At 41.8% G+C, this 12740-nt stretch overlaps 1 protein-coding gene across 4 annotated transcripts in view; it reads left to right on the top strand.

The window, feature by feature from the left end:
- Positions 1-12740, top strand: part of fhod3a (formin homology 2 domain containing 3a) — an 87640-nt gene that overhangs the window by 52005 nt on the left and 22895 nt on the right. For 2 of the 4 annotated variants that reach the window (XM_055225368.1, XM_055225369.1), the window contains exons 11-15: positions 3701-4093; positions 5645-5698; positions 8601-8735; positions 8907-8957; positions 11437-11648. In XM_055225368.1, the coding sequence (XP_055081343.1) occupies positions 3701-4093; positions 5645-5698; positions 8601-8735; positions 8907-8957; positions 11437-11648 (845 nt within the window). The remainder of the gene's footprint in view (positions 1-3700; positions 4094-5644; positions 5699-8600; positions 8736-8906; positions 8958-11436; positions 11649-12740) is intronic. The other 2 variants (XM_055225370.1, XM_055225371.1) reach the window with 1 other exon arrangement.

Here is a 12740-nt window from a genome sequence, read left to right on the forward strand (position 1 = left end):
TAAGTGGCACTTTATGGAACAGAGCAGGTTTTTTCATGGCTGTGAACCTCTGCACATCTGGTTAATCTGAATAACAGTTCTGACTTTATTAGCTGTGTCTTTATTTACTCACCTCAAGAGAATTATTTACACTAATATTCACAGTAAAAATAGCCCTAGTATTTATAATAATTGTTCCAACTCCCTTTAAATAAATAAATAAAATTACTTTGGAAAGACTCTTTAAATCAGTGCTGTACAAACTACGGCCCAGGGGCGAAATGCGGCCCTCAGACCAATTTTTGTTGGCCCTCATGCCTCCTCCTAAACTGGCCCAATTGATCAGGAAGTATTTTTTACTACAAATTGAAGATATTTTACCTCTATAACCTGAATAACATCACAGTGCATTGTGACACAGACCTAAAAATAATCTTCCAAGTCGTATTAAAAGTACAACGGCTCTGTCAAAGCTGTGTTAAATCCACTGTTTGACTCCCTGTATCGACATAGGTCCGTGGCCCTCTGCTTCAGATATGTTTCAGTATACGGGCCTTGGTCAAAAAAAATTTGACACCCGTGGTTTACATAGTTTAGAACATTTTTGGGTATGACTTATTCAGTGGTTCAACATAACAAAATAAAATACTGTGCTAAAGTAAAAAAGTTTAGGTATCTGTACATGACTTAAAGGTGGATTATGTAACTGCTTGTATCCATGGAGATGTTATCACTTTGTTTGGCATGTGCCACTGTATACCATTACATTTAATTTATTTATTTATTTACTTGGTTGCGACAAAGCATGTTAATGAACAGACATGACATGAACGTAAACACACTGGATCAAAGCCAAAGGATCATCAAGGGCTGGGGTCACAGAGGGGTCAAAATAAAAATCGCACAATTTCCACACATTGCACATTTCACACATTGCACATTCCACACATTGCACTTTACACACATTGCACATTCCACACATTGCACATTACACACATTGCACATTACACACATTGCACATTCCACACATTGCACATTTCACACATTGCACATTCCACACATTGCACTTTACACACATTGCACATTCCACACATTGCACATTACACACATTGCACATTACACACATTGCACATTCCACACATTGCACATTACACACATTGCACATTACACACATTGCACTTTACACACATTGCACTTTACACACATTGCACATTACACACATTGCACATTACACACATTGCACTTTACACACATTGCACATTACACACATTGCATTTTACACACATTGCACTTTACACACATTGCACTTTACACACATTGCACATTCCACACATTGCACTTTACACACATTGCACTTTACACACATTGCACATTTCACACATTGCACTTTACACACATTGCACATTACACACATTGCACTTTACACACATTGCACAGTTCACATTATTGCACCATCCAAAATATTGCACATTCCATTATTTACATTTTATACCCGCCTCCTCCATATTTTGCCCAAACATACAAAATATGTCTCCATACAGCAGTAATTTCTGTTTTTGTTTCCTCCAAAATCAGATCACAATCACAGATCTGACCTGTAACTTGCCTCGTGACCCGCTTTTCTCCATGGAGATAGCTTAGTTTAATGTTGTACTGTGTAACATTCAAAGCAAAGCAAAGGGATGGAAATAAGCAGAGGAAAGCTACATAGTGCACCTTTAAGTATGTTTTACAGTGGATACTTTTGACTTTTACTTCAGTACATTTGAGAGCAGCATCTGTACTTTCTCCACTACATTTTTGAACAGGACTGAAAAGTAAAAGTATTTTTTATTATAGTTTGAGACCTGCTGAAAAGTCTGAGAGTTTAATTGTAACACATTCGTAGTTTGAGTGAACAAAATATACAAATGTGCAAAACACTTTTACTTCTTACTCTTAAACATTTTAGAGTAGATTTTTTCACTTTTGCTTAGTATTTTTTGCTCTGCTATCTATACTTTTACTTAAGTAGCAGGATTATGTACTAATAAGTGAATTTGTTGGACAGAAGCTGCAGATCACACTCTGTCTCTAAACTCTCTTCTTCTCATCTGTGTGTGCTGAGCTGAGCCTTTGCATGACGATCACTCCTTTCATTCATGTTCATAGACTGTATATATAAACAGACATAGCTAACCTGCTAGCCGCCGCGTTACAAACAGGAACTGAGCAACAACTCTGGCTCCAATTCACTTTCTATTGAAAAACTGTGTCAGATTCGTCATTTTGGTCTTATTAATCCGCTCTACATGATCCTGGGGTTTTTATTTCACTATTGTGTCTGTAAATCAAGATATAAACATTAAAAACAGACAAATCAGGCATCTTGTTTCCCCGAGGCCGCTCCCGTTAGCGTTAGCAACAGGTTTGATTGACAGCGTCGCTCTCTTTATACAGTCTATGTTCACGCTTTACTAACTCCACTCTTGTCCGTCTCCATCTTTCTCCATCTTTATGTTTTGCCATGTTCCATGTCTCTTCCATGAAATCACGTTTCTCTGTGCGTCTATCTCCTCCCGTCCCTCCCTGTGCATCTGCAGAGAAGAGGAAGGTGAGGATGAGGAGGATGATGAGGAGGAAGAGGAGCCTGCGGTCACTGAGTCAGACTCAGATGAGCAGGGAGGGGCTCAGACAGTGTGTAGTGAGACCTCGCTCAGGTAGAGGAAGAAATCAGATTATGTGAACAGAACTACTCCTTAAACTATATCTGTACAAACTAACTCCACTCAGGTTTAACAGAGACTAAGGCAAAAAATAAACTAGAAAACACACTATTGATACTTTGCAGCTGATGTCGTCAACGTTCCCTGGGGGTGTGACGCTAACTAGAAGCACTGCTCTGTCTGAAGCTCTGTTACTTGAGTTAGACTTTAATCTGAGCTTTGTTTTAACGCAAACTGATCATAAAGAACTAATTTCGCTGGAACTACAACAGGTGAGCTGATGTGAGCTGTTAAACAAGTCCCGCGAAAATAACATTACACTCACGAGCTAGCTAGCATTAGCATTAGCCAACAGTTTTTCCAGTTGCAGTATTTTCCAGACTACACATCGCTCTGGAGTATAAATCACGAAGAAGAAAAAAACATATATATAATATCGCATTTTGTGGGACATTTATTTTACAAAATCCGAGACAAAGAACAGACATTTTATCTTTAAAGTCAAGATATAATAATAATAATAAAATATAGAACACCAGGCTGAATATCAGTACATCACGCTAACGTAACACATTTATATTTATTCAGCGACATGAAGCACAGACAGAACTGAACACGTGTCTGGTTTGTTAACGTAAGATATTAACAGTTAATCAGATAAATAAAGCAGAAAAAAACAGCTAACAAGTTTACTCTGGATCTCTCAACAACTCCAACAACTCCGGACGTAAATTAACTCTCGGACTGATCACAGACTCTTGAAAATGTGCTGTTTTATCCTATTTTGCATTTTTTTCTTGAGTTTTCAGACAATTTTTAAACGTTTTTATCTGTTTGCTAATGTGTGCAATGCGTCAACATGGCAACCGCCGAACATTCCGCCAGTAGATATACACGTAGAACACCCCCATCGTGACGTCACTGCAAAGTATCAATACGAGTCACTACAGCAAACACAGATTATAATTGATTTGTTGATATTTTTCTTCTGTATGCTGCGATGCTTTTCCCCTCAGCTCGGACGCACGGGTTCCGTCTAAAGTCCACACAGCTACTTTTCAGTCCATCTGCGTTACTTCCAAGAGGGACTGTATTAAAGAGGAACCGCAACGGATCCCGAACGAACCGGAATCATCGCCGGCTTCGTCTTCTCACGGCTCTCCCTCGGTCCCTCTCAGCCCGCCAGCTCAGCCCTCTATCCTCGCCACACTTTTGGCTCGCAAGAAGTCCGTAGTGACCGTCCCAGCCGCTAAGGAGGTCAGCCCGCCGCAAAGAGGAACCAGCCGGCCCTCTCCCGACCGGCTCCTGTACACGCCCCACTCTCCCTTTCACCTTTTCTCCTACGACATCGACGAAGAGCCGTCTCCGAGCAAATCTAAAGACGACTCGCCCAAAACGACGCCTCCCAGGTCAGACGAAGTCCCCAACTCTTTCTCTCAAAAGGACTCTCCGCCTTAACATCACTGTCGTCTTTTTACTCTCTTTGGGCACCATCTTGGATTCATTTACTCTCCTTTTCTTACGTTATCAGCTTGTTTTCACTTTTTCGTTTTCACTTTTATCTTGAGTGCTTCTTCCTTTCACTCTCACAGCGCACTTTTGTTTCTTCCTCGTGCCTTGAGTTTAGAATCTATAACAGAATTTGTGTATTTTCTTTCTCCCATTTCTGTAGAACTATGAACTTTTAACTGCAGTCATTTTATTTCTTTTAATGTCATTGAGAACTTCTTGATCTGTGCCAACCATAGACTGTTTATATAAATGGACACAGCTAACGTGCTAGCCGCCGCGTTACGAACAGGAAGTGATCATGGGCGCACTTCCGGCTCCATTGACTCTTACAGTTCTAGATGAAAAGTAAATCCATTTGCGAAGCCCGGTCAGTTTTGAAATACAAAAAAGGCTTATTTTGTCACAGCAGATACAAACAGGACGGTTTCCGCTACTCCGTCCCCCGTTTGAGCTCTGAGTATTTGTACCAGAATGACAAAGCTACATACATTTCAAAGCAGAGTGACTTTTGTTTCACACCCATGAGATAATTAACTTTTACCCTTAAACAAGCAGAACAACATTGCATTTCCTGTGGGGTGGAGACAAAGACTTCAGATGTGTCCTCTCTCTGTCCCTGCTGCTGTCAGACTCGTCATTTTAGTCTTAAATGTTTGTATTAACCCTCTACATGATCCTGGGGTTTTTATTTCACTATTGTGTTTGTAAATCAAGATATAAACATTAATAACAGACAAATCAGGCGCCTTCTTTCCCTGAGGTCGCTCCTGTTAGCGTTAGCAACAGGTTTGGGTCCAAATACGCAACTTAGCTCCAAATTAGCGGCTATAACTGCTAGCGATGTGCTGTGGGTGACGTCACACTCACTCAGTCCACTTCTTTACACAGTCTATGGCGGTGTCCGTGTTATATTGTTGTTTTCTGAATGTTTTATCAATTCCTCTTCACATAAAAAACGATCGCACTTGCTTCTCCAGTTCATTGTGGTAAATATTTATCGCTCTTCAAAGCGTCTTTTCATGCTCACAGTTTATGAAAACACATGTACCAGGAAATGTCCACCAACTTTTAGGAATAAATACCCCTCCTGTTGCTAATTAGGGCGACTCTCGTGTTGCGCCGGCAGCATTCCTCTTATGTAACGAGGCATCTCACTGACCACATCGCCAAAGCACCGCCCTTTAGGTCAGAGGTTTGAGGCCAGGGACCCCATATCGGTGTGAAAACATCCCAAAGGACTCTCTATCGTCCTCCACAACTACATCGCAATCAAATCAGAAGTTCAAACTGTTCGTAACGTCTCATAGTCCTTATTATATTGGTGTAGTTTGTAGCTTTCCATCAACATAATTCCAAGTTTGGGATTGTTGACCATAAGAAACTGTGGTATTTAAATGCTTTAGGTCAGAGGTCACTCACTGTCCTTTCTTTATCACTCTCTTCTCCAGGAACAACGGCTTTACGGCGTACCCATCTGTGAGCACCCCGCCGACGCCCACGAGGTCAGTCAAAACAACAAACTGAACTATATACAAAATAAATTCAAAGTTATCTTATATGTTCACCAAATTATTCCTACCTACAGTTATATAATCAGGATTAAAGTGCAGACGTGTCCTGTTATTTTGGACTCGACGAGCTCCTTAAAGGTCTTATATTATGCAAAACTGACTCTTGTGAGGTTTAAGTCATGTTCTAATGCTGTTTCCTCCTCATAAACAGACCTGGAGTTGTGTTTTGTTTCTTTATTATTAGTGTGTTACGTCTCCAAAGCTCAAAATGCTCCGTTCCACCTTGTGATTTCATGAATTGGTAGTTTTCAACTGGTTTAACAGCTCCTGTGCGGTTTGAGGCCTGGCTTTGCGTTGTCCGGTGTTACTCGTATCTTTTTATTGAAGAGAAAATAACTTCCACTGGACTCCGATGTAAAAAAAAAAGAGCCACAAAATGTTAATTCACAGGTTGCAAAATCCTTTTACAGAAGTAATTAAACCAAGTCAGTCTCAAAAATAATCAATACCACAGTAAAAAAAAAACATTTGGCACCGTCTTTATGCTTTGCACGTTTCTCAAGCGTGTGCTCTTTTCCTCGTACGTGCTGTCGCTCTTAAAGTGACAGTAACATATTTACATAAAACTTAAATAATAACAATCCTATCCAATAAAACAGTAACATAAAACTGCATTTATAACAAAACATCAACAATCCGAACTTACATGCGTTAAGAAAGAGGTGCCCGATCTTTTTTTGATTGAGGGCCTCATCTCACAACATATTCAAAGCGGACGACTACAGACCGGTGATCAGTGCAGTGCGGTACTTTTTCCACAGCTTTGACAGAGCCGCTGTGCATTAATAAGGCTTGAAACACATTCATTTTAGGTCTGTATCACACTGCAATGTCATATTTAAGGAAATAGTGGTAGAAATAGTTTAATTTGCTGTTAACAGTACAACTTATGATGAATTGGGCCGGTTCAGCAGGAGGAGGGCCAATAAAAACTGGTCTGAGGGCCGCATTTGGTCCCCGGGCCATAGTTTGGACGCCCCTGCATTATAATATATGAATTAAACTTGGCTTCCACAGCTCCTTTTTCCCTTTAGTTCAGTAGAAATGGGCAATTCCAGTGTTGAAATTATCCAAATGATTCTAGTGAAAGTGTATGGAGTTTAAAAACACAGTGGAGCACTTACTGTATTACCACATGATGACATCACAAGGTGGAACAGAGTGTTTTCCGTTTGAGAGAAGTGTATTAAAGATGTGTGAATGAAACAAAACACAACTCCGAGTCTGCGCGTGATGGGGAAACGACATTAGAACAGATCGGAAAACAGCGTAACACGGGCCCTTTAATATTCGACTGCTTCTGTTTCATGGGGTCAAAATTAGGACTTACGAGGGAAAAAAAAGCACAAGAAATCTGTCAAACACCTTCTCAGTCGGCCTGACGCAGCACGACTGAGACGGAAACACAACAGATCTGGCGGATTTCAAAGAGTCACTGCGTTTGCCATTGCCTACAAGCGATTTTCCACAGAGTATTTAAAATGTCACGAACGAATTTAAAACTGCTGGTTTATAAAGTTTGGGTAATAGCAAAAGCTGGATTTTGACGTAACAAAACAGAGGGGACAGTGCGGTGGTCCCTGGTTTATCGCGGGGGTCACGTTCTAAAAATAACCCGTGAAGTATCAGCTTTATTTTTTACAATTATTCTCTCTGTTTTTGTCTGTAAAACCCCTCACCACACACTTTATACACTTTTCTCACACAGGCGTTAACATTTTCTCACATTTCTCTCTCGTTTAAACTCTCTCAAAGTTCAAACCTTCGTCGGCGTCTTTGTCGGTGCAGAACGTTTCATCGACATTGTGGGTTTTGTCGGTGAGAAAACAAATTGCAAACGTACAGCACTTCAGAGTCACACTGAGATCCAACGTTTATGTAAATTTGTCTGAACGCATTCTGTACTGGACAGGAGACACGGCACGGAGGAGACTGATGGACAATGGTCTACAGTCCAACAGCCAATCAGGACGCACAACACAATGCACGTTCATACACTGTAAAAAAGCACGTGAAATTGCAATAAAAAAATCTGCGAAACAGCGAGACCACAAAAAGTGAACCACGATATAGTGAGGGATGACTATAGCTCAGTTGGTAGAGTGTTCACCCACTGATCTGCAGGTTGCCGGTGCGATTCCAGCTCCTGCAGATGAATTCTGTTGTTGTGTCCTTGGGCAAGATTATAGACTGTGTACAGGAGTGGACTAAGTAAGTGTGTCGTCATCCACAGCGTTCAGCTCCAGTCAAATGAAGCTCGTCGAGGCCAGAGCAGTTATAGTGTCTAATTTGGAGCTGAGTTCCATATTTGGAATTTCAACCGCGAGTATCATAGCAACCAAAGAGCCAATCAGGAGCCAAACCTGTTGCTAACGCTAGAGGGAGCGACCTCGGGGGACAAAAGGCGCCTGATTTGTCTGTTATTAATGTTCAGATCTTGAGTTATGCTTCTGCTTTTTCTGCTTCATCTGCTTCTTCTCTTCTTCTGCTGCTGCTTCTTCTCCTTCTTCCTCTTCTTCTGTCTCTTCTTCTTCTTCTTTTCTTCTTCTGCTGCTTCTGCCCCTGCTTCTTCCTCTTCTTCTCTTACTTCTTCCTCCTCTGGCTCTTGTTTTCTTTCTTCTTCTGCTCCTTCTTTTTCTTCTTCCTCTTCTTCTGCTTCTTCTTCTCCCTCTGCTTCTTCTTCTTCTCCTCCTCCTCTTCCTTCTCCTCCTTCTTCTTCTACTGCGAAATAAAATATAAAAATGTGACCGTTTACTACCAAAAAAGTGAATAAAACTTGTTTTGTGTAATTCGAGACATTGTTTGTTTGTTTGTTTGTTTGTGTTTGGTCAAGGCCGGCGTTGGGAGGCCTCCTCTCGTCTTCGTACCGTCAGCATCAGGAGTCTTTGGCGGCGGAGCGAGAGAGGAGGCGCGTGGAGCGAGAGGAGCGTTTGCAGAGGATCGAGCGAGAGGAGAGGAACAAGCACAGGTGACTTGTATAAATAGCTCTGCGGTGTAGTAAATTTCACAAAGCCCAACACACAAGTATGCGCCTCTGTGTGAGAGTGTTACACAACTCGGGACTAAAACACACACTTTGTTTATCTCACGCTCCGATTATTGTTTTAAAAATCTTTCTGTTTTTGTGTGTCTTGTGCAGCCGCGATTATGTGGATAAAATGGAAGAAGCTCGGCTGGCACGAGAGGAGAGGTGAGTGTGTGTGTGTGTGTGTGTGTGTGTGTGTGAGTGGGGGGGGGTGTGTGTGAGAGTGTGTGTACAAAACCCAAACAGCACATGCATTATACCCACAGGGAGCGATTCACTGCCAGCTTTAGGAACCAGCGTAATGGGCTAATTGTTTTCAGGTTAAAAAGGGTCCGGCCGCTGCCAGACTGAGCCGACACTGAACTCTCTGTAGTTGTTCTCTTCATCGGAGCTCGCCTCTCCACGGACCTGACAAAGCCCTGTTTATGTTCGGGCTTGAAATCAGAATTTGTCAAGGTTTTTACGCTCAATTCATGTGCAAATAGCTCCAACCAGCACAGTTTAGCATGGGAAAATACTGCCATTATTTCATTCACACATGTTTAACACACAAAACCCTGCACATTTAGGCTGAGTTCTTCTCGAAAACACTCTGTTCCACCTTGTGATGTCATCATGTGGTAACACAAGCAGTGCTCCATGGTGTTTTTGAACTCCACCTCAACCGAACATTGCTAAAATACAGATTTGTGTTGTTATACAGTGAGTTTTTGGGTCTAGTCGCTAATAAAAATGATCAGGTTCAATGACATCATCACCAATTTGCTTGTCTCCACGGAGATGTTGTGTCTTTTCTTGGAATGTCCCGCAGTAAAAATACGCATTCTTACTGTAAGCAGTGTTGAGTCACCACAGATCTGATCCGTCACATTGCACGGTGGCGTCATCTACTGGTCTCCCTACAGACAGACATATTAAACTCCATTCTGGCATTCCAGGTATGAGGAAAGTTACATAATGCACCTTTAAACATAACAGGCTAATGTGACTGACTGGGTGTTTGTTAAAATTACCCCAAAGAAATTATTAATTTATTTTCTTTTAGGTATGAGCCAAGGAGGTCAGAGAAATGCTACTCTCAAAAACGTAGACGTCAGATGTCAGTTATGTGCACATCTATTGAAACGTGCAATGGGAGTTCTATATGTTTGTGTATGGTGGAATGTTCAGCAGTTACCATGGTGACACGATGCAGACTCAAGAAAAAACACAAAATGAATTTAAACAGCACATTTTCAGGAGCCTGTGATCAGTCCGAGTGTTCATGGTCCTGTTTAGACTAACCGAAAAAACTGTTGGCTGGTGCTAATGCTAATGCAAGCTAGCGAGTGACTGTAATGTTAAGTGTGAGAGACTTATTTAACAGCACAAATCACCTCAAATGTTGTAGTTCCAGCTCAGTCGCCTCTTTCTGATCAGATTGTGTTAAAAGAAAGCTCAGATTAAAGTCTAATTTGAGTCACAGAGCCTCAGACAGAGCAGTGCCTACAGTTAGCGTCGCACCCCCAGTGAATGTGGATAACATCAGCAGCAAAGTGCCAATATTTTAATAGTGTTTTTATTGGGCAAATTTGCTTGACTTATGTAAAATGGCTCTAAACCCAATACAATATGTCCAAACCAAAGTCACAGGAGCAGAGTGTCCAGTTTCTCAGGTCTGTGAAGTGGCTCAGCTCTAATGAGCCTGAAACAGAAGATCCTCACATTTATGTTTGGATGAAAAGAGGAGGGGCTTAAGAAAATACAGGCTCCACTCACAGCGTACAGTCCAGGTAAAGATCAGTGCATGGAGTTTAAATGCATTAGGTGAACCCAGAGAGGCAGAGGCAGACCAGGGAGAACCCAGAGGAAGACGAGGTGAGAACCCAGAGACAGAGAACCCAGAGGCAGAGAACCTAGAACCCAGAGGAAGATGAGGTGAGAACCCAGAGACACAGGAGGTGAGAACCCAGAGACAGAGAACCCTGAGGCACAGAACCCAGAGGCACAGAACCTAGAACCCAGACGAAGACGAGGTGAGAACCCAGAGACACAGGAGGTGAGAACCAAGAGGCAGAGAACCCAGGGGCACAGAACCCAGAGGCAGAGAACCCAGAACCCAGAGGCAGAGAACCTAGAACCCAGAGGAAGATGAGGTGAGAACCCAGAGGGAGACGAGACAGAGAACCCAGAAGCAGAGAACCCAGAACCCAGAGGCAGACGAGAGAGAGAACCTAGAACCTAGAGGCAGACGAGAGAGAGAACCTAGAGACACAGAAGCCAGAGGCAGAGAACCCAGAGGAAAACAAAGCAGAGAACCAGGAACCCAGAGGCAGACGAAGCAGAGAACCCAGAAGAAGACAAAGCAGAGAACCTAGAACCTAGAGCCAGACGAGGCAGAAAACCCAGTGGCAGAACCCAGTGGCAGAACCTAGGGGCAGACAAGGCAGAGAACCCAGAGGCAGACGAGGGTAGAAGAAACAAGTGCGGAGAACTGATATGGAAGCATCTTAAACTGGTTTGAGATCTTTTGAGCGGCTCCTGTAGCTTTTTTCCTTTCTCAACTGAAGTATTATTATGTTTTGTTTTTTTTACTACGTCCCAAAAACAAAATATCCGTTTTGAATTTTTTTATCTACAAGACCAATTTCTTCTGTCGTTCAAGGTACAAAAACGTGGAGCGACTTGCGGCTGAGGAGTTTGAGAGGGAGCACGTCAAGCCGTCGAGAACTCGCCCCAACTTTGACCTGACCTTTGAACCTTCGGAGGCGTGGCCCGCATCGTCGCGCAGCAGCACCCCGTCCTCCTTCACCTCCCAGGACGACGCGGATATCGAAACAGAAGCTCCTGCCCCCTACAGGCCGGCTGAAGACACTGGTAGGACACTTACACCAATACTAGCATCAAAACGTCTCTTTTCTCGTAATCGTCTTGTTGTTGGATAATAGCACGGGTTTCAATCCATGTTGTCATAGCAAATAAGCAGTTTAAATCTAAATATTGAAGGTTTTAAATGGAAAAAAGTCCTCGCAAAATCATTCAAATCAGGACGGAATGAATAAGTAAATCAAGCTACGTTTTAAAGTTTTAGCATCTGTTCTAATGTTTCCTCATCACAAACAGACCTGGAGTTGTGTTTTTGTTTTGTTTTTTTGTTTCATTCACACATGTTTAACACACAAACAAACCTGCAGATTTAGGCTGAGTTCTTCTCTCAGACTGAAAACACTCTGTTCCACCTTGTGATGTCATCATGTGGTGATACAGGAAGTGCTCCACTGTGTTTTTAAACTCCACACACCTTCATTTTTAGAATCATTTGGATCATTTCACCTCTGGGATTTCCGATCTACTACTGAACTAAAGGTAAAAGGAGCTGTTAACTTGAAAACTACCACTTTATGACATCACAAGGTGGAGCAGAGCATTTTGAGCTTTTGAGATGTTACAGACTGATTATAAAGTGTAACTCAAACATGTGTGAATGAAACAAAACACAACTCCAGGTCTGTTTTTGATGATGTAACAGCATTAGAATATTCTTTAAACTTCACAAGAGTCAGTTTAGCGTAATATAAGACCATTAAATGCCATGGGAAAAGAGGTGGGTTTTCATTTCAATTTCAATTTGTGGATTTTGATTCTTGACATTAAACTGTTATTGTATTAAAAAAAAAGGCCCTGCACAACTTCCACGGCTAAATATTGGTCTGTTCTGTCACTTACCTGAAGCAGCTCATGGTTTTTAATGTTTCTGTCTATTTAAAAATGGATTAAGTGGGATTATTTTTGCGTTTGAATTATTACGTTAGTGTCAAGTAGTTTCAGAATTAAATCTACTCATCCATTTTCTTCCTCTTATCCGAGGCTGTGTCTAAGCAGGGACTCCCAGACTAGTCCCAGAAGTAGTTTCAGTATATTATTAAATAGTAAAAAAAAAATATGTAATCTGTCAACTGGACAAAAAGT

This window comes from Periophthalmus magnuspinnatus, chromosome 11 (assembly GCF_009829125.3).
Source record: "Periophthalmus magnuspinnatus isolate fPerMag1 chromosome 11, fPerMag1.2.pri, whole genome shotgun sequence".
Taxonomy (NCBI): Eukaryota; Metazoa; Chordata; class Actinopteri; order Gobiiformes; family Gobiidae; genus Periophthalmus; species Periophthalmus magnuspinnatus.